At 42.5% G+C, this 22,387-nt stretch overlaps 1 protein-coding gene and 1 long non-coding RNA gene across 3 annotated transcripts in view; one reads left to right on the top strand and one right to left on the bottom strand.

The window, feature by feature from the left end:
• Positions 1-22,387, top strand: part of LOC123986159 (SPHK1 interactor, AKAP domain containing) — a 30,607-nt gene extending 8,220 nt beyond the window's left edge. The window contains exons 4-12 of one of the 2 annotated variants that reach the window (XM_046074264.1): positions 9,660-9,719; positions 9,942-10,082; positions 10,673-10,937; positions 12,489-15,813; positions 17,273-17,434; positions 18,472-18,555; positions 19,307-19,356; positions 19,809-19,993; positions 21,270-22,387. In XM_046074264.1, the coding sequence (XP_045930220.1) occupies positions 9,660-9,719; positions 9,942-10,082; positions 10,673-10,937; positions 12,489-15,813; positions 17,273-17,434; positions 18,472-18,555; positions 19,307-19,356; positions 19,809-19,993; positions 21,270-21,422 (4,425 nt within the window). In that variant the 3' untranslated portion in view covers positions 21,423-22,387. The remainder of the gene's footprint in view (positions 1-9,659; positions 9,720-9,941; positions 10,083-10,672; positions 10,938-12,488; positions 15,814-17,272; positions 17,435-18,471; positions 18,556-19,306; positions 19,357-19,808; positions 19,994-21,269) is intronic. The other variant, XM_046074265.1, reaches the window with a different exon arrangement.
• Positions 19,656-21,654, bottom strand: LOC123986164. Its single transcript, XR_006828799.1, has 3 exons — positions 21,527-21,654; positions 21,268-21,442; positions 19,656-20,003 (listed from the first exon to the last, which is right to left on the bottom strand). It is a non-coding gene; the product is annotated as an uncharacterized LOC123986164 (long non-coding RNA).

Raw genomic sequence — 22,387 nt, 5'->3', positions numbered from 1 at the left:
CAGAGAAGTGTCATGTTGCTGTGATAGTCACACTGAATTTCATCACACCACTGAGAGATTTGACAGGGTGAGCATTTTGAACAGGAAGACGGCGCCTTTTTATATTTCTTTATTTGTGAGGAAGATAGTTGCCTAATCTTGAATGTATTTCCTTTTATTTATCTGCATATTTAACTTATGTGAGAATACAATTTAAGATAAAACACGGTGACACAGTTCTGGATAGATAAAAGAAACAATCTAGCAATAGAAATGTGCATGTGCTGTATTTTGAAAATCAAATAAGAGAAAAAGTCAGCATACACGGTATGATATTCCTTCTGTCTAGAATTAAACTTGTTTTATAAGAATACATTTTTCAAATGCAGAAAAAGCATAGTCTATTCCTCTGGGTATCTGTCTTCCTGCTTTGAAGTCCTAGTCCCCGGAGGAGAGCAATCCATTCATCACCAGATTCAAACACTTCACACTCGGATAGTGTGTTGTGTCCTGACCTGTCCCTTCCAGGCCCAGAGAGAGGGAGAACAGAATAAATATGCCATCAGCCGCGGCTGGAGCGCTGACTTACAGCAGGATCCAAGCAGGAAGACAAACCATCCTTTTTCTTCTAAATCTAAACCTCTCCTATTTCGTCTTTTACTTTAGACATTATGAAAAAATACAGAAATGTATATGGGAATATATATGCACAATGTCAGCATACTATCAACGGATATAAAGATCTAGAAGAAGAACTAGAACTTGACACCTTTCAATATCAGTTTGTATTAAATTTTTTTGAAAGGATGGGGTGAGGAGGAGTAAGGCATGGGCTAAGGGTCCCCAGCTGGAATGGAACCAGATACACATTGGATTTTTATGGTATGCGTCTTAACCACCTGGTCAAAAGTGCATCCAGCATTTGGTGCATTTGATCAAACAAGTTTGCAACTATTCACTAATTACCAAACAATGAAACTGGGGCCTTTGAGGACCCTGAAAGTCTGGGGCCTCAGCGGTTTTGCCTGCTTTGCCTGGTTGGTATTCCAGTCTTGCTTGCAGGTTAGCTATTTGTGCACTATAGGCTAAAGTGACTATTGATGGGGCAGTTTTAGCTAATCATATAGCTCAGATACAATACGGTTCAGGTGAAGAGAGAATAGCCTGTAGCTCTCTTTTGTAGGTCAGCCTACTATGGCGATGTGTCATTTTATGGATCACAGCGATGGAGTGGATCAGAGAACCGTTGGAGGGTGTTGAAGTCAAATCCAGTCACAGATGGAAAGAGCAATGTAACACCTCATTTTGGCTTAAACACGCTCCCTTCAATATATTCAAAATATGCATTCTCAACTCTGACACACAAGGTGGTGGCTAAGAGCTGTTTGAACACACGTTAGCCTGCTAATACTACTACTGTAGTATTTCTGCTACTGCTACTATCAGTTGCATGCTTGACATCATTCCATATTCTATACTGTTCACCCTGCTGATGATTGCTTGCTGTATTTATCTATTGTGATGAAAACATTTAGTAGTAAAAAAAGACAAAAGACACTACTCAGCATCAACTGCATCAACTACCATGGTTCTATTTACAAGCTGCCGCTTTTCATAATGGTCCTTTAGAGTTTTTTGTTTTTTTGTATGAGCCGTTTTAGTCCATATTTATTGATAAATTGATCCTTGGGCAATGTATACAGGTGGCACGTGGTGCAGTGGTTAGGTCTGTCGCCTCACAGCAAGAAGGTCATGGGTTCAAACCCCGGTTCCCCGGCCTTTCTGCGTGGAGTTTGCATGTTCTCCCGGGTGCTCTGGCTTCCTCCACCATTCAAAGACATGCAGACTAGACCTTAAGTTGTCTGTGTGTGAGAGTGGTTGTTTGTCTATGTGTGGCCCTGTGATGGACTGGCAACCTGTCCAGGGTGTACCCCGCCTTGTGCCCAATGTCAGCTGGGATTGGCTCCAGCCGTGACTCTGTACGCAGGATAAGTGGTTGACAATGGATGGAAATACATTTGTCGACCCACATGTGTTATGGAATAAATATATTCCATAACACATCCATATTTTTCATGTTGTGAGAAGAACCAGGACAGCATTAGCATCTTGATGTTCTCTATAGCTTGGGGCTCCAAGCTTAGCAACTGTATGTGTGCGTGTGCGTGTTTGATATTCACCATTCATAATACTGCATATATCCTGTTTCTTTCAGCGGTAGAAAGGCACAGCTGTTAATCAACTACAAACTGTTCACATCTGTATACATGGATGGTGCATCCGACAATTTTTAAAATATACCTTTAGTGGCAAAATACTTGAAGCAAAATACCAGATAAATAGGAAAGCAGCTCAGTCAGAAGTATAAAGCCTGGACAACATCACTGTGTAGCAAGTGGAATTTCATCATATGGTGCTTCCTGTTATGCTTTGCAGACAGCTGATGTATTTTATCAGCAAGTACTTAAAATTAATGAACACAAAATAAGGCTGTTTATAGTCACCAGTATGTGAGATAAGCATGCCTGTCTGGTCTCTAGACCAACACTGTGTAGCTTGTGGGTCGCATCACAACATTATTATGGCAGAGTCACTGAGCCTTAATGTTGTTTCCCCCTAAACTTCATTTGAATTAAATTCAGTTTAAAATGGATTATAACTGAAGTTGCCAACACTTAAAGGGAGCTATGTTTAGTTCTGTGACCTCATGAGTAAGAATGAACCCGCATTTGTGGCAGCATTAGGAACACTTTCCATTCAGCACCAGTCCAGCTTCACAGGGGCTATGGGGAGTACACACTTATAATTTGTTTGCCTATTTCTTTCGAGTAACCATATTTTATCGTTGCTTTTGGGAAGAAACGCCACACACAAAACATCAAGCATCCAGAGCATGAAGGACTACATGTGCAGTATAACAAAAGTACTCCTGCGTTTCAAGTCAGGCAAAAGAGCAAAAAATAAGCCACAGTTAAAGTCGAAAAAAGGGAGACAGAAGGACCAAGAGCAGCAGCTGTGTGTGGGAGGATCAGTGTAGTGAGCAGTGAGGGAGGAATGCTGAGTAGGAATGAAGCTTTGATGGACAAAGGAGAAATTTTTGTAATGGTTTACCATATTGACCATGTCTGTGCACATTATATTGTATTTAAACTATGTTTCTGCATAACCTCTATTTGTGTGTGTGTGTGTGTGTGTGTGTGTGTGTGTGTAGTACAAAGAAAGAAAGAAAGAAATCTGCCTGCCTGACAGTTTTGTTTGTCCAGAGCCAAATGGGATTTTATGCATAAATAAGTTGGGACAATTGAACTCTTGAACACACACACACACACACACACACACACACACACACATCACGTACACACTGGGCCTCCAACAATGACCAAAAATGCTGTAGCTGAATTTGACTGTTGGGTCTGTGGATCAATGCCAACTGAACAGAAAAGTGACAGATTTTCCTGAATCTAAATGGCTGAATACTGACATTCAGTTGTTTAAAGGTATTCCAAAGTCTACATTGTTAAAATCCATCATATGTAGCCTTGAAATAGATAGAGCCCATTCCTGCATCAATAATGGATGATTTTACCAAGGACAGTGAGCAACTGAATAGCCTAATTCCTGTCCGTTACATGCGACAGTACTACTGTATATCGCATAAGCAGACAAAAGTACATGCTAAATTGTTATGCAAATTAAGAACAGAGTTAATAATGTAGGTAATTTTTTTGTTGTTGTTTATTCAACCAGACTGTTGAGACTGTCTGTCTAATGTGGGTTTTCTACACACACACACACACACACACACATTGTGCATTCCTGCCATCTCAAAATAGAGAAGATATGCTGGTTTCACACACAACGCGATTTTTAAACTGGCATTGCTTTCATCCCGTGAGTTTGACTTCTGGACTACTCACGCAAGTTTTCACACACAACACGACTACGTGAAAGAACTACAGCTGTATGAGCCCAAAACAAACATTTTGTTGTGATTTAGTTGCAATAAACAGATCAAACTGATGGTGAAATAACCACATCATGATGCTGATTTGTTAAAAATATCAAGTCATGCTTTGTCAGGTCTGTCAGCAACAGTACAAGCTTACAACTTTAATAATCCACAAAGTCTTCATCAGCAAATGAAGCTTGTTGAGGTGTCATAAGTGGACCTGCGAGCTCAATAGGTGGTTTAGGACTTATTGTCTGTGTTTGGCTTCAAATGAAAGTATGAGTTCATTCTTGAAATAGTAGTTTGACAAAAAAGTCGCGAATCCAGGTCCAGTCACTAGCTTTTTCAGGAGCTTTCAGTTGTTTTACGGTTGAAAAACAGCATAGCAGCTACTGGGCTCATGTCGACAGATCCATCCTCATGACAACTGAGCAAACTCTGCTGATGAAAACTACATAACACGGTTGAAAGCTTTTAAGCTAGTAAGTGGATCTTGAGGGGATTGTTTTATGAAACTACTGTTTTCAAGGTCAAAAATTTACTTAGTTAAGTTAATAAAAAACAGAAATAACATTGAAAGGACAAAACTGCAGTGTTTAACCTCCTTATTTTATTGTGAAGGGAACACAAACACCTAAGGTGACCTAAATGTCTGCATGTTTTTGTTTTCCTTTAGAAGTCAAGATGCCCTTCACGCTTGCAGACACACAGATTTAACATTTTGCTGAAACATGCTCTATTCCTCTGCTGCCAGTTGCCTCTGAGACTGGCTCCAGATTTCTCTCATGTAAGGGTTATAACTGTCCAGTCTTGTCCTAGTCAGCACAGGTGGTCAGAGTCCCCTTGAGTTTCACTTTGGTTGGCTGGGCTGATGTTGAGCCCAGCTTTAGATTTACATTGGCTGAGCACCTAGTGAAGCGAGATGATGTGGAGAGACACCCAGATCTCTGCTGCAATTAGATACACCATTCTACAGAAAAACTGCAACGGCTGTTTGTTTAAACAGTTTAAATTATAAGGGTCTGCTGCAAAAAGTCATAGTGAGGATGTTTGGCTGGGTGGATGTCATTCTTATTTGAGTATGCCAACAGGGACCATGCGTCGTGTTTTCTTTTAACCCTGACCACAATCTTAAAGTGGGTATAATCAATACTTTTATATTAACAGTGGAGCATTAATTTGAAGAGGATCCCTTGCATGCAGTGTGTATGTTTGTGATGAACCCACAACTCTGCAATTCCCTTGAGGTCGCTCAGCTTACTGTTAGCTACAGCAGCAGGCAGTTATTTTGTCAACAAAGCTCCACAAGACAACCACATGCTACCTGCTCAGCAAGCAGACAAAGTTAGCAACTAGATGGTGAATTCAGTGGAGCACCTGGACTTTTTTCTTGCATACCGGCACTTCTCCCAAGCTACCGGTACTCTTCGCTGCCCTCCATATCAGGTTCTCTGGGAGCTATGTGAGGCTCACCTGTTCCCTTTCTCTCCTCCCTGCTAATCTCTGTCGGCGGAGACAGACGAGGGAGAAGCTCGGGTTCGTGTCATGCAGCCGTGTGCAGAAAGTTGCTTGTCAGTGTCACTTTTCAGGAACAGACCAATAAGAACCAGAATGGGGCGAGGCATAAAAAACAGGTTGACAGCCATAGGTGTCATTTACACTGGGGACGCTGGGGACATGTCAGAATCAGAATGTCCTCACCACTTTTTGAAAGCATTTGTTAAACATGTTCTGAAGCACAGCTTGCAATGAGAAATGTTAAACAACAAATGAAACTACTTTAAGAAAGGTATTTTTCTACAATAAGAAATCATGCAATGCAATTTGAATATAGAAGAAACAAATGTGCATTGCCCAAAAAAGGAACTAAACCAATAAAAAAAACAAGCTACCCATTACTGCATTATATTGGATTATATTTTTATATCATGTATTGTCACCTGCCAATTTCTATTTCCCTTCATATCATAGGGGTGGTGATGGAGCAGTGGCATGGTGTAACACACCTAGGTTCCCACTGCGACACATCCACCAATGTGTCCCTGAGCAAGACACTAACCCCAAGTTGCTCCTGAGGAGTGCAACTTCTGACATGTATGGGAATGGATAGTACTGGCACCTATTTTTTTTCCACTTCAAGAACTGGCTGTATCTGCTGGATGTGTTAAAAAGGAACTGTTCGCTACTGTTTGTTCCGCATGTCAACTTAAAGGGGCTAGATGTAGTTTTCAGCAGCCACTAGCAGTGCAGGTTTTAAATTGCAACCTGGTGTGTGCTAATATGTGTGCTCGAACTCATGAGCGAGCAGAATCCGACACACAGAGACCTAAGCACCGGAGATAGCTTCTACAGCATTCTGGAAACTCAGGTAAACTGTTACTGCTACATTATCCACTGGAGGTTGAACTAATCCATGCTTGTTAGATTGACTGCATTTAGCCGACATGTCAGCTTTAGCTCACTAGCTGGCTTTTCAGTAACTATTTGTCTACCTTTACCGGAGGCTCAACAATGTCAGCATAGCTATATGTATATGTTTATTATGTGAAAATAATCCATGCTGAAGGTTGCTCGGGGAAAACAAATTTTCTCCATCGTGGACAATGAAGAATGAATCTGAATCTGTATCTATTGGATATTATCGAAACGGTTAGTGAAATAGACTGAATAATAAGCTAACGTTATCTGACTTCAGCCAATTAAAGCACAACATCCCAATATATTTCACATGCTTTGCAGTAATGTAAGTTTACCTGTCCAATAGGATAAAAGCCAACTCTGTGTCAGTTTTGTTGGTTCCAAAACAAAGCGGAGGTCTCTCCCTGACTAAAGCCTTTCTGATGTTGACAGTGTTTTCACCCGACATCAATCTGATTCTTGTTTGGCTTGACGGGCTTCAGTACATTAAACTGTTTTGTTGTTTTTTATCCTTACGTGGAGTTTGTGTTGGAGTCTGTGTTGTGCTGGTCATTTTTTGGTGTTAGGGGACTCCGTTAGCTGCAGTGTTATTGCTGTGTTTACGGCTCAGAATCAGCAGGCAAAAAGCTCGGGAGCGTGCATGCTGGTCACAGCCAATGGATTTCACAGAAAATCCGATCCGGAGTCTTCTTGCAGTTTTGTTCACTAAACTTAAAAAAAGAAAGAAAACGTGTGATATATAAAAATCCTTGAGTCATCACTATGCTTCCATGGTATCAATTTATCCACACATCAAACTATCACTATTCACCCTCTCTGTCTCTGCATTTCCATTCCTCTCTCCCTCTTCATATTCCTCGACTGTTGTTTAGATGGTCAGCCCTCCAAAGACAGACTGGCGCAAGCTGGTATCATTTAGTATGTCTGTGAAAAACTGAATCAGAGCGTGTCCCTGGGCTCGTCTCACACATGGACAAGGAGATGACTTGATGGTCCTCTGCTTCCCAAATTTAGAACAACTGCCTCTTGGCTCTCACCGTCTGATGGGGTTAAATTGCTTCAGCCCTTCTCAAGGTCAAAATCGTGGATCACTTGCCTCGCTTTTCCTCAAACTGTGTGTTATCTGCAGGCGGCGTGTTAGCATTCAGGGGGAGGTGTTTGTCGTTGCTTTTTCTGGGATGATTTCCAATATCAGTTCAATTTAACACTGCCGAGGTGCTCCTGAGCAAGTGTGCCAAACCTCTTAGTTATATGTTGTGGTATGGATAGAAATAAACTTAGATAGCAAATTAGGACTCTGCAGGCTGTAGTGTAGAGGCAAAGGGACGAGGTGGTTCTTTGTTCATAGCACATTACGACTTAAATAAAGGGCATATATCTGTATCCAGATACAAAATAAACAGAAACAATACCATGAAAACACTGTGCACGATGAATTTAAAGGCCATTACCAGGGCCAGCAAGTGGCAAAATCAAGCTATTGTCTCTGGCTTCAGTAAACGGTGTAGGATAATCTCTGGTCCTATGTGGATGTCATTGACATTTAACAGCTATTCTTACAAGAAAGATCTGAAGAATAGACAAGCAAATGAACAAATCCTCAGTGAGTAGATTGCCGTTATTATGAGAGAAAGGTAACAAAAGGAGCAGGCCTCTTGGTATTCCGATAAACATTATAGGTGACACGTGTAGTCCATGAAGGGCAGAGGAGAAAAAACACGCACACTTGGTTTGATCAGGATAAGACCTTTTCAAATATTCTGTCATTGTAAGCTGACATTGCGTATTTTATCCTTGACTGACTCCATTTTCAGGCAGCAATTTTCATCACATTAGACTTAATAGTTTGGAAAATATTATGTTTGACTGGAGGATACCAGATTGGAGGTGAGGGGGGAAATTGGCCTATTCTGAATGTGCCGCATTGTCGTTTCAGTTGAAGGACATTTTGGCTCATCCGATCCGTTTTTGTTGTTCCCTGGTAATGTTCCTTCTTAATCTTAGCTTTTACTTCAATGAAGTAAACCCAGACTTCCATCCAGTCTTCTAAAAAGAGGAAAAGATGCAAAGTGTAGTAGAATTACAGCCTTGTTTTGAAATATAAACTCGTCAAAATATATTTACATATTTATTGCAGCATTTGTTTTGCTTCACTTTCAGATCTGGAGCAAAAAAACAGACAGACAATGTGACATGATTTTGAAGGAAGAAATAGTAAACAATATACACCTTGATTCTGGATTTATTGTGCCTTCTGTACCTTGACATGACTTTCTGGGAATAAATCTTTGTATACCACGCAGATAAATGGAAAATAATATGAAAATCATGGAAAATATATCTCAACAGCACACCTCCGGTAGTAGGAAATTATTTCAAACAGCGATATGTGATTATTTGAAACTATATATATTTTTCGCAGGTCTAGAGAGGAGAGATGGGGGAAAGATAGCGGCAGGCAGAGCGGATATGGAGATGGTAGAGGTAAAAGAGAGACGGTATTGAAAAGATGGAGACTGCCTCAGTGACTCACATTACGACTTGGTTTGATTAGCGATGACAAGCATGGTAGCATTTAGATGTTATATATAGAAATGACTGAGACACATGCACTGTCACTTTTCCCAAATCACCTCACAGTACCCTGCAGCGACCCTCCCCCTCCTTAAAAAGCTGTTGGTGACGCGCTTTATCCATTAACCCACACAGGACTAAGTTGGCTATGCCATCTTAGATCAGAGGCTGTGTGCTGTAGAATCAAACAGCAGCCAGCGGACAGTCCCAGACTCCCAGCACTGCCGTGAGGACTCCATCACACACCATTAAACCTGCAGCCAGAGGTGGAGATGGGTGAGATGCGAAGAGGAGGAGGCAGAGAGCGTGACAGAGGCACAGTGAAGGAGTGGAGACAGAGGAGGAGAAAAGTGGAAAAAGAGAGACAGAGACAGAAAGAAAATCACTGCTGATTTACACCTCCTGCTAGCAGCCCCTGAGAGACAACAAAGTCTTCTTAGAAAGGGTTCTGTCAATGAGAGACAGTGCCTAATAGTGGTTATTCAAACACGACAGGCAGCTGCTGTAGTTTTTAAATGGTGAACCACTTAGAAGGAAGCTATCCTTCTGTCTGGTTTGTAGGATTTGTATCAAAGAAATTGCAATGGGAAAGGCAATGCAGTATCCTTTAACATTATAGCACTCTCACATCTGACATCTGGGCCACTTTGTGCTCCACTCCTGCTCAGCATTTGTGTCATAATCTTCCCGTACACACTGTCACTCCAATGTTCTGTGTTTCTCTTTTTGTCTCTCTCAGATCTGTTTTGTAAATCTTGACCCTCAGAAAAAAGACTATCGTGACGACAAAAGCATCAAGGTGAGCAGAATCCTCGTCCGCACTCATCCTTTCCCTCCTGCACGATCTCGTTTTCATTCCTGCCTACTTTCCAGCAGCCCAGAACAGTTGTTAATTGCATTTCACATATAAACATGGGCTCAGTTAGAGGGTTGACTTGTTCAGTTTTGAAGTTGCTTGAAGAAAAGCTTTTTTTATTATTATTATCCAGCATTGTGTCTGTGCTCGGCATGTCTCCTGCAGAAATTGGCATCGGTGTCTTCAGACCTGCCAAAGCTCGTTGAATTACTGACTGTCCACCAGCCGAAAGAAAATGAGATCCTACTGCTTGGTGGCCTGGAAGCCTCAGACACTTGCCAAACACACCCACACTCCCTCTCTCAGGTGAGTTCGTAGTGATGTCTTTAAATCCTGGCAAGTATTTTCATCCTTTGAATTAACTGGCCTGGAGTGCAAGGCAAAAGTAAATGGTCTTTTTGTACTGCAATTTTGTGTGATTAGATTTGAACATTTTGTACTACAAAAAAAAAATCCAGAGTAGGAACTGCATTCATTTTATCTAGTATTTCTCCCCCATTCACTCCAATAAACACATTTTCTCATCCTCCGTAGCATAGACGTATGTGTGACAGAAAACTGACATTAGAATGTACATGAACAGAAAATAACACTTACAGAACAATGGATGAAACTAAAACTTTAAACTGACATAAATTATACAAACACACAAACTACTACAGCATACAGCATACACACCACTCACAGACTTTTTGCAGCTTATCAAATACATCATTGTATAAAACCACTGTTAGGCTCAATACACAGCCTGAGGAGCCTGCACAGACGATTAAACTTGCATGAATTGGTCCAATGAGCTAATAGGACATTGAATAAAAGGAAGACAAATGTGTATGTATGTGTTTCTGTGTGTGCATGCATCATAGGTATCTGTACATCCATTCTGTTCCATTCAGGGCGGGCAGCAGCAGAGTACGGGCGTGTGCCTGGTTCAGTGTTCAGGGCAGAGACACTCCACCCAAACTAGCAGCATCATCTTTGATATCAACAAGTTCCTGATTGGTCTGCAGTGGGGAAAGGAGCAACAGCTTCAGCATGGCCGAACAGCAGGGCAACGGGTCGATGACGATACCAATCGCTCCATCTCGTCCATAGAAGAAGACTTCCTGACTGCCTCAGAACACCTCGGTGATGACAGCGAGGATGATGGCTTCAGAAATGGTGAGCCTCATTACCTCCACTGAAGGGGTTTTATTTTCAGCCATGTTTGTGTGTTATTTGGCAGGATATCAAGAAAGTCAGATGAAAACTGTTGGAAAGTAAGGCCAACAAACAACTGATTCATGGTGTTCTCAATATTTTTGACATACTGTGTTGTTGAATACCTTGACTATGTTCTGTTGAACTAGTGTGCTTAAAAGAACAAAAAAATGCAAAGAAAATGTGTCACATTATAGTCTATCACTTTGTAATTTTAAGGAGATCAGGATACAGATAGATTTTTCAATGTTTTAATTCTTAAAAAGTCATGTTAGTTAATCTGGATAAATATCCTACTAATATTGTGAATAGTCATAGTTCCAAGAAAAGATTTTTACATTTATATATCGGCTTTTGATGCATGCTGAGAATTTATATAAATGTTAATTTAATGTTAATCACAATTGCTTTAAGTGCATTTCCTGTCATCGAACTTTGTGTGACCCAGTGTAAAACAACAAAGTAAAAAATTTCATCCCACATCTGTGCATGTAAACATGATACGGCCTGAACAGCATCACAGTGTTCCTGTGATTCATTTGCATCTACTTGCAGCGTGAATCAGCATGCTGTCCATAGAAAAGCTTAGAGAGCATTTTGACCACACACCATGCAGGATGAAGTGGCCGCACCACCTGAAAAATACATAGAACTTAGTGTAATACAGATTTTAAGGCCATCTTTAAAAGCTTAAAGAAACAGACAACACATGTCCCGGTCCATTGAGTATAACCACCCATGTGGATAGTAGTAATTGTTCAGCTCCTTATAACTGTAATTGCCAGGGCTGTATCAGAAATAAGATGCAACACAGCCATTTCTACAAAGAATCAATATAATGTTCATATTTGTATCATTACCTATAAATGTTTTCTGCTCTATGTGGATGTTGCAGTAGTGGTTATAGTGGTGAGGCATCACTGGCTCATTGTTACTTCGTCCATCAAATGAATGATAACAGTGGAAGTCATTCTAGTCCTACTACACTTTGTAGATACTAAAGAATTTTAATTAGTGGTTATGTTCAAAAATATGTCAATTGTTCTGCCATTATTGCTGACATCAACTAGAACTCACAATTTAATATTGTAAACATTATTCTAGTCCCATTTGTTTTTATTGAGCAGACATGAGGTTTAAAAAAAACTAATACAGCATATTGAGTAGATTTAAAACCTATATTTCACCCTGGGGTTGCAGCAACACTACTGAGGCAGTTGTGTAGCAATCACTGAAAAATGTCTATAGTGACAGATAAGTATATAATTAATGCCATTGTGTTAACCTGGTGACTAATGCAATGTGTTAGATAGAAATAATTCTCTGGAATTTTGTCCATGGGGAAAGTTAATGGTCCAAAAAAGACACAAACAATCTCCAATACCCAGTGAAGAGCAAACAGGGTAATATTCTACTCTTGCTGTGGCACTTGCAACTGATTGAGCTGCTTTTTAATCAGTGTGGACATTTTTCATTCCCTGTATTTCTCTGTTTTCCCCTGTCTCTTCACAGAACCAGAGAGTGGTGACCTGGCAGAGAGCTTGGTAGAGGCTGCACAGAAACACTGTGTCAGACTTGCATGTCAGAGGGGACAGCTGGCCCATCATCAGAACAAGGAGGATGCTGGGGTGAAAAAGGAAGGGCATCGGCGAGGAAGCCTCCACACTAAGGAATCAGCTGGTCACTATGCCACAAATCTGGCCGAGTCGGTGTTGCAAGATGCCTTCATACGCCTCTCTCAAGATGAAACCTCCTTTGTTTCTGAGGCTGCTGTCAGTGTGTCCCTCTCTAGTCATCCTGCAAAGACCAAGCAGCCTTCCCAGCAGCGCACCTGCTCTTTTGAACTCCCCAAGATTGTTATAGTTCAAAGCCCAGACAGCTCTGACGGGGCTGTAGAATGGCCAGAGACCCAGGTGTCCCATGTGCCTGACCAGGATATCATTGCCAAAGCCAGAGAGGAGCCAGAGAATGGGACACAGACCCACATTCCCCACCACAATGGAGGACACCCATCCAAACATGTAGAGGTGGCTTTGGCCTGTGCTGCCAGTGTCATTGGCACCATTACTACCCCGCAGCTGACAGAACAGCTGGCCATGGAATCAGCCTCAGAGGAAGACACAGAGGAGGAGCTGCAAGAACCAGAGGAAAGGGGAGAGTACTCCTTCTCCTCAGCCATGTGTGGCATGGCTCAGGTAGCTGGTGCTGTAGCAGCTGTGGAGCTAACAGAGGAGTCAGGGGAGTGCTGCGATTCTGACGCAGATTCCACTGAAGTCTACACAGCATCCCGTGGTCTGATGTCTGCAGCTGAGGCCTCAACAGCCTTCACGCTGCACTGCAGTGTGGCAGAGAGTACCAGCGTTGAAGCGTTTCGTGCCAACATTGCTGAGGTCCTACACAGGGAAGCAGCTGAAGTGCTGACTCAGCCACAAGACTACAGGAGTGTGGCCCACCTTCTGGAAGCCACACATAACAAGATAGTAGATGGCATTACTTGTCCAAAGAAATCCTACATGGACGAAAGAGAGGTGGATGACTTAATAAATGAGGTTGCAGACAGCTTATTTAAGCATGCTTTAGAGAAAGCAAAAAAGAAAAAAGAACTAGAGGGTACTGGAAAAGATGCACCAAACCTCCAGGTTTTTCTGCAGGACAGTGTTAACAATTTGCTGTTTGATATCCTTTGCCTGACACAGAAGAAAATCAGTCACATCTCTAAATGTGACCAAGGGTCATTTGAAATACAAGAGGGTGATAGGGAGCTTACTACCGCCAAGGATCCATTCAGTCAATTACAGTGCTTAGTTGGCAACAGCCAGTCCACTAATAGTGAGAACCAGAGCGGCATGCTACACTGCACAGATAAACTAACCGTGGTTCCTGGGCTGAAGGAGAAATATGTGCTTGAGGAAAGTGATCTCATTGCATCTTGCCCCATAGCACACAGCAAAGAGCAACAGCAGCAGTCATCATGCAGACAAAGTCAGTCTAAATCCACCTCCTCACCTGCCAAGGACTTCTCTGACTACCAACAGATCCAGCATAACAGTGGTGCCATCAGAGAACCTTGGAGTGAAATCCCAGTTTATAGCACAGAGAAGAGGGGACGACAGGCCTCCCTCACACCCCAGTCCTCCCTAAACTCTTGCACTTCTCTGCTCTGCTTGAGAATGGACTCAGAGTCCAGGACACCTATCACTTGCTATGCTGATGATTTGGCTGCTACAGTGGTGTCTATGGCCACAGAACTAGCAGCCATCTGCCTGGAGAACTCCAGTGGGAAACAACCCTGGTTCTGTGCCCTAAAAGGGACATCAACTGAAGGGCCAGAAGCCTACTTGATCCCTGCTTGCCGCACAGTCCTCAGAAGGAAAGAAGGTCAGAGCAACAATGCTGCTTCCAAGAAACATCGGGCACCACGCCTCAGTGAGATCAAGAGGAAGACGGAGGAGCAGCCAGAGCTGATGGAGCGGCTTGTGAACCGAGTGGTGGACGAATCTGTCAACCCAGATGAACCGCAGGACCCATTTGCCCTCTTTGCCTCTGAAGTCACCGCTAGGATCATGAATTGCCCTGAGCTTAATGTGGTGGATACCTCCAAAACAGGCCAGCCACGCAGCAGGTTGCAGTGTGAGAGGTGGAGCCGTGGGAAGGCATCTAGTTATGAGAGTATTCCTGAAGAAGACGCAGACCCGTCAGGCACACCCAACACCCTGGGCCCTGGCAGTAGGTTAGGTCAGAACTTGAGCCGTGGTAGCTCAATATCTAAGCAGTCCAGCTGTGAGAGCATCACAGATGAGTTCTCACGATTTATGGTAAACCAGATGGAGACAGAGGGCAGGGGCTTTGACCTTCTGCTGGACTACTACGCTGGGAAAAATGCCAGCAACATTCTGGCTGCAGCAGTGCAACAGGCTGCCTCGAAGAAAAATGGTCACCTTAATGTCAGGACCTCATCCTGCTTGTCCAAACAGTCTAGCACAGAGAGCATCACCGAGGAGTTCTACAGGTTTATGCTTCGGGACATGGATAAGGAAAACAAAGAGTATGGCATTGCCAAGACTAAAGAGTGGAGCAACAGCCTGTTCCCTCCTTCTCCTAGAACACCCTTCTGTATACGACAGTCCTCTGTCCCTGATCGGCGCTCCTCAGACTCACGACTGACTGTCAACTCACCTATTAAAGCCAACTCTTTTGATGGATTTGGCCGCAATGTGCATGGAGACACGCTGAACATCTTCCCCACCAACTCAGTGTCAGCAACTGGACTGTGTAAATCAGACTCCTGCCTCTATCAAAGGGGTAAGACTGACCAGATTACTGATATGCTGATTCATGAGACCTGGTCGAGCTCCATTGAGTCCTTGATGAGAAAGAACAAGATCATTGCTGATTCAGAGGACAGTATTGAGCTGGAGGCTCCAGGAGATCCCCAGCCCCATGTGCAGCAGTTTGCCAATCGCCTGGCAGCTGACATTGTAGATATTGGCAAGTCTGCTCTGGGGGCCCAGCAAGATGTAGCCGGGGGCACATCTGGGATGCTCTCACAGCCACACATGCCTGTTGGTGAAAGACGGAGAGGGTTCAAACAATCTCATCTAAGTTGTAGTCGGACTAGGTCCAGCCAGGAGCAAACTGGCACTGGAGTAGGGTCCGGGACTAGTGACAGCGGTGCACCCCGAATGAGGGGCCCCAGAGATGTGCCGCTGATCCACATTGAGGGAGATCAGAGGGATGAACTTCTAAACCCTGAAAGGACAGGAGGAGGACCTCAGGAAACATCCCCAGACATGTCAGCTAACAAGCGTACAGAGAGAGCTACAGCCAGCAGCGGCAGGTATTACACTGCTCAAAGTCCTTTTGTTTGAGACCCCTCCTTCAGGCAGAAAGATTTTTTATAGCCCCGCAGCAGAATCATCATACTGTAGATGTCAAAAGTAGAGATTAATCTGTCGGACAAGAGTGAGAGTGAGAAATGAAGAATCACATGGTTGTTTTTAATTTTATTTTTTAATGTTCAAAGTTGAAAAATCAGCACTAAACAAATGAAATCCAGACCTTACCTTCCATACTGTCCAATCATTCCAAAGCTATTTTTAGAGTTTGATCAAAGTGTGGCAGGCACACAGAGGATCCATTCAGTGGGAAATTTAATCTATTTTAGCAGTGTGTGAGGTTTGACAAACCTTTGGCTAGGATGTGACTCGCATTGTCTGGATAATGTATTGTGTGTGCAGAAAGCTTTTAGTGGCTTCATCTTTTATCCACTGTGGGACTGTTCAACTCACCTTGATCAGTACAAGCTGCACTCTTGGCTAACACACTAAAACCACAACGCTCTCATCTCAGGTATTTAGATTACATTGACACAACGAAAATTACAAGGAATTTGGGAGATTAAATTTGCTTGAGAGGGGTTGTTTGGCAGCAGGTTAGCAGAATAATGGTGTTTAAATGAAGTCAGTTCATTTGTAATAAGGGTATGTAGTCCTTCTGATTATTACATTATTCGACATGATCAGTCTTACAGTCTTATTCAAACCAGACTGACATTTTAGCAAGACAAGGACTCGGCAAGCGTAGACTCTCCCAGAACACATTTTAGTGGATGCTCTGGGGGTAATGAAGACTGAAGCAGTTCATAGTGCGTATCAGTGTGGAATCAAATGAACGTGCTGAAAATGTAAAGTGGAAAGAGCTGTTAATGTGCAAGAGAGGTATATAGAGGAAAGTGAAAATATAATATCTGGATGTGGGGAATCAGTTGCGTGTTAGTATTTTATTGTGTGTTTTAAAGAAATGTAGATATTCAAAATGAGACTTGTGCAATAGTGAATGAGAGGAAAACAGCTGAAAGGCTCCTAGGCCACAGGAGAGTCACAGGACACGCTCCTTTCCACTTGACAATACATGTAATTCAGGAAAGAGTGGAGGGATTCTGTTTGTCCCCTGTGTAAGAGTGGAACCCAATCACTTACCTAGTCAATAAAACCTGATGTCCCTCTGGAATTGTTGAGGATGGCAGCCCTCAATCATCTGATTATGACTTAATTTAATATATTTCCTGAAAAACACTGAAATTCCAACAGTGCCCCCCGGAGGGTCGCAGTTTGCTGATGCATTAAAGATACTGAAATGAATTAGCTTTCTTTTGATGCGGTGCAAAGTTATGTCAAGTTGAGGACCATGGGAACAACATTTGGGAAAACAGCCAAAGTTATCACACATTGCAGCAGACATTGTACACACAACTAGTCGATGGTCATTCCCACCATCTTGCGGTTTGCTCTCCCCAGCAGTGAGAGGGACAGGCCAGCTGTGGCGGTGGCTGCAGTAGTGAAGAGGGACAAGCGTTCTATGAGTGCTAGCAGTGAAGAGAGCATGGGGAGCTGGTCCCATATAACTCCCGAAGATGACCCCCACGAGGAGACCAGTAGTTTTATCCAGCTGAGCGAGGGGTCAGTAACCGTTGCTCCTTGATACTGCTCCAAACGCTGCTACTCCCACCCTCACCCCACTCTCATTGGCCCATTGCTACTGACACTTGTGCTCTCCTGTGCCAACGCCAATTTACTCCCTGCTGCTATATCCACGCCTGCTAAGGCAGTATATGGCAGAGAGCTCACTCCACAAAGCCCTCTCCATACTGCAGCTCGCATAAAGGGCTAGACCCTGCCTGCACCCCACACACAACTACCTTCAGTAAGCTGCAGTGGTACAGTGCTGTGAGCTCGCTCATCAAAAGCCTCTAGTTCAGAACATTTGCTACACCATTCTCTGCTTCATCAAATTCTCATTTCTTTTAGCTAACCATGCTGACTTTTTCAACTTATACCAAACAGCCTATACTCACTGCTCTGTGCTTCCTAGTTGAAATAAGCTAACTTTAGAAATGGCCCTGTTTTCACTTTGCCTTAAAACAACTTATGGACCAAATTATTTTACAAACAGCGAAGCAAGCATTATAAACTGCTTACTAAAATACATTTATTTCTAAAGACACTGACGTGTGGGTTAGAGAGGAAAGGGGAAGCTGTATGGCTCCATGTGTTTAGTGTGGCAGTGATATAAGATACTTGCTTTTTGCTTAATTCAACTGCAAGGGTAATTGTCTGCACCACCATAACACTCACTGCTCCTTGAAACCTCTCCATCTACCTGCTTACTTTAATTCCACCTCATTCCCACGATCCATGTTGTAACACAAGGGCATGGCTGCCAGCCCTGCCTGTCCACCCTACCCGCCTAAACTACCTCTAAATCTCCTCATCTTCATGTTCAGACAGGCTTGCTGCTGGACAAAAATCACCAGCTCTCCCACCTTTAGCGTCCAATTCTGCTGCAGCTGCTATTTATATGCTAATCATAAGCTAATGAACAACATGACCTGCATCGCTGCGCCTGGTTATTGTTCTCTTCACAAGTCAGCAATCATGTCGGGTGTCTTGAGACACCATGTGGATGACACTATCTCTTGTTTTTTACTGGTTACCAGGAACGGGACCAGCAGCGCATCCAGCCTAGGCCTGGCAGACCTGGATGCCTTTTCTGACGTGCCCACTACGAGCACAGTAATCAGGTATCTATCACTGTCACAAGGTGGTGCTGAAATATTTCTCATTAATTTGTCACTCTGATGCCCATAATGCCTTTTTCTTCTCTAATACAACAAAAAGTCTGCAGACAGTATATTGCTTTTGCTCATTTTCTCACCCAGGGTGCAGAGATCAGGTGGCATGTGACTGTGACAGGCTGTCAGACTAACACTCACGCACATGATTATTGCTAATTACATATTCTGCTGTCATTCTAGCACAGATAATGATGTCCTGTTTAATAGACATAAAAGCCTCCCTAGTCTGCAGCATTTCTTGTGTTCTGTTCTATTCTACCTGCATATCTATCTTAACTTTGAAATTAATAAACACATTCAGGTTAACAGTGTATTATAATATATATATATATATATTTTACAATATACTTGCACTAAAGGAATAGATAGTAAATAGTAATAGACATTTTAGGAAATACTAAGTTAGAATAAATAGTCTGGCACATAACTCCCCATAAAACCCCAGTGTGTTCTTCTATTTCTGTTTTTGTACTGATTAAACAAACAAGATAAAATGTGTTAATTAGTGAGCTTTAGAGGTGCTGATGGGCAAATTCTGTTACCTTCGATCAGGCTAGCTGTTTCCCCCTGTTTCCAGTCTTTATGCTAAGCTAAGCAGCTGTTTTTTTCATATCTAACCATTAGCAAGAACAAATAAGCGTAGTTCCCAAAATGCTGATGATACCGTAACTTTCAAATGGCATTTTTTCACCCACAGTGAGGAGACAGAGAAAGGCCATCTGGCAGGAACCAAGGGGAATATCTTTGGTAAGTGTAGCGATGGATTTTCATGTCATCTCAGTGTTATCAGTGCCTTAATTATTTCACCTTTTGCATCTCTCTACTCACCAAGAGCTCTTGAGTGACCAAAGGTACAGTATGTGCTGGGTTTGTGTGATTAATCCCCCAAATGGATGTGCTTGAATGGAGGTGATTTGATTCTGCTCTCTGAAATAAGGATGATCATCAATAATTGAAAAGGGACTATCATTCCAGAAGTGTCTCAACACAAAGTTCATCTTTGTTTAATGACTTACACTCCAACAAAGATGACCTCAAAGCAAGACTGAGCCCTGGATATTTCTATTTGAAGTTTAACATACTGTATGATTGCGTGCAAAAGGTTTGGCACATTGGCTTTTCATGTCCGAGCAAGTATAGAGAATGAAATTATGGACAACCTCCTACTACAATATGTCCCGTCACTTTTGATTTTTCAGAGAGCAGTTCAGCGAGGACAACAGGCGGCAGCAGCAACCTCAAGGTGTTGTTGGTGGTAAACTGCGACCTTGAGCCTGAGTGCGTGGACTCGGAGCTGAGAGTGGCCCTACAGTGGATTGCCGCCTCCGAGCTGGGCCTTCCTGCTCTCTACTTCAGGAAGTCCAAAGAGAAGAGGGTTGTGAAGGTAGGCACAGCTGTCAAATCAAAAAACATAAACACAGGGGGGGAGGTCGTAGACAAGATTTTACAGATACTGAGGTAACATGTATGCACAAAATTATGAGTGCTCTATTTATTTATTCTTTTGTTGGCCTAAAGTGGTACAGTTTAAATATATTGAGGCTAGAAGGTCATTGTCTCTCTTACCTTATTGTTGGTGTTGTTTGACATTTCTCCAGTGTAAAATAAATAAATGTTAGATTATCACCTCTTGTATTTTTACAACTGGGTATTCTTAACCACAAAATGGTGGGTAGGTCTTCTTTGCTCATATGTTATTTTATAATACACATATACCGAAAGTGTTTAGCCCCTTTTCCAATGCATGGTACCAGCTTGACTCGGCTCGACTCACCTTTGTTTGGTTTTCCATTGTGGAAAAGTTTTACCTGTACCTGCTTCCAGGTACTTTTTTTTTCGTATCACCTCTGTCGAGGTTCCAAGCGAGCTGAGGCATTACTAAAATGTGACGTGAAAACACAGCAGACTACTGATTGTTCAGAGAGAATCATCACTATTCACTGCGTCATCATTGTGCGCGCCTGACAGAGGCCAGCAACAGAAAGTTTTATATTTTACAATTTTCATACTTTATTTCATCACCAAAATCCACTTCTGAGAAGTTTTAAGGTGAGAAATCAACTGTGTAGATTTCGAATATTGACAGTTTTACGAGAAATGATGGCGGAACTTGAAAGTTTTCGGAGTTTAGGAGCTCCGCAAGTGGCGCCGGTGTAAGCCTGCGCCAATCCGCTCACAGAGCCCTCTGGTCCCACTGTCACACAGACCGCTGCAGCAACAACGGCAGTTTTCTTACCGCTTATCTATCTTTACATTCTAATAGTAATGTTGAAACGTTTTAACTTAAATAAAGAGAAAGCAGTGTGGGTCGCTGGTGTGTGCCGCATTGAAAATTACGTTGCGGCAGTTGTGTGTGGCGTCGCTAGGATGACCAGCTACATTGAGGGGTGCCATCTCTGGGTACTATCTGCTATGGAAAACAGACCAAGGCCAAACCGAGTCGAGTCAAGGTGAGGCAAGTTGAGCTGGTACTGGTAATGGAAAAACGGCATTTGATTTGACCTGTCATTGCTTGTTAGATAATATTTAAGCAATTGTTATGTTACATAGATAACTTTGGAAAAAGTTCCTGTAAATCTCTCCATTAGTCAGCAAACTGCTGATGTTGATGACCATGCATTTAATGTTTAGTGATTCATTACGTGTGTGTCTTCTCACAGTTCCAGAGGGTAGTCCATCTGATGTCTCAGAAGGCGTGGCGGATTGCGGACTTGTTCAGCGCTGTGGTTCAGTTCTGTAAACTACACGAGAAAGAGGAAGAGGAGGGCCGGTCTCTTTCCAGCCTGTTTGATTGGCTGTTGGAGACCCTGTAGGGCGGACTAGCTTCCTCATACTGCAAACAAAAACACACATGCTCACTCATTCATTCACACTTCTAAAATGTCCCCAACTGTTTGCCCCATCCTGTCTCACCCACCAAGTGTCTCTGCTGCAAGCTCAAGGCATAAATGCGATCAGCATGCTTGAGAAACTCGTACACCACAATCTGTCCACGGACGTTGGGTCTTTTTGTCTGTTCCTAGCCATGAATATACCAGTCTCCCTTTAATAAAAGCATGTTTTTGTTTTCAGATTCACTTCTCTAGTGAGACACAAACACAGAGCAAGCAAACTGTAGGTGTACGGGTTGGACCTTCCTGATGGCAATGAAACAGCCTTCAAGAGATTATAGTCAGCAGGTTTTAACTGCTCCAGATTATATATAAATATATATATTTACAGATTCTCACAACCAAATTATGTGCTTATTTATTTGTTTATTCCAAATGTACACACATGAAGCAAAGTACCAATAGAAGTTAGGAAAATCAGGTTTAATTCTCCCCACAACTCAACATGCGCCAACCTTTTGTATCAAAACTACTTTGTAAGAGGCTTTGTAAGGAAACGTAAGCCCAGAAAAAAAAGCTCTTTCACTTTCTTATAATGGTCACTTAGAAGATCGCATTTGCTTAAAGTAAGCAAAATATTCACGTTTGTTGTGTTCATTGGCCAACATGCCATCTCTGTTGTGACCTTGAAATTCAGTTCTAAGTGTGTTATCTTGTTAATGTTACTTGAGAACTGATTATTTTGGATAGATGTACTGTATATACTGTAGATTTGGAACTGCTGCACCTTGGAGTAGTGGACTGCTCTCTCTAGCTTTTACTATGTCAGGAAGACAGAGTAAGGTTTGTAATGTTGAATTTGTATGTGGATTTGGTCTGTTTATTTCTCTACTTAGTGGTACTCTAGTGTTAAATCAGCAGTGGGAAAAAAAGCACATGATTCAGCT

Source organism: Micropterus dolomieu, linkage group LG17, assembly GCF_021292245.1.
Source record: "Micropterus dolomieu isolate WLL.071019.BEF.003 ecotype Adirondacks linkage group LG17, ASM2129224v1, whole genome shotgun sequence".
In the NCBI taxonomy this organism is placed as follows: domain Eukaryota; kingdom Metazoa; phylum Chordata; class Actinopteri; order Centrarchiformes; family Centrarchidae; genus Micropterus; species Micropterus dolomieu.
Note: the sequence above shows the minus strand (reverse complement) of the source record. Positions and strands in the feature narration are given on the sequence as shown.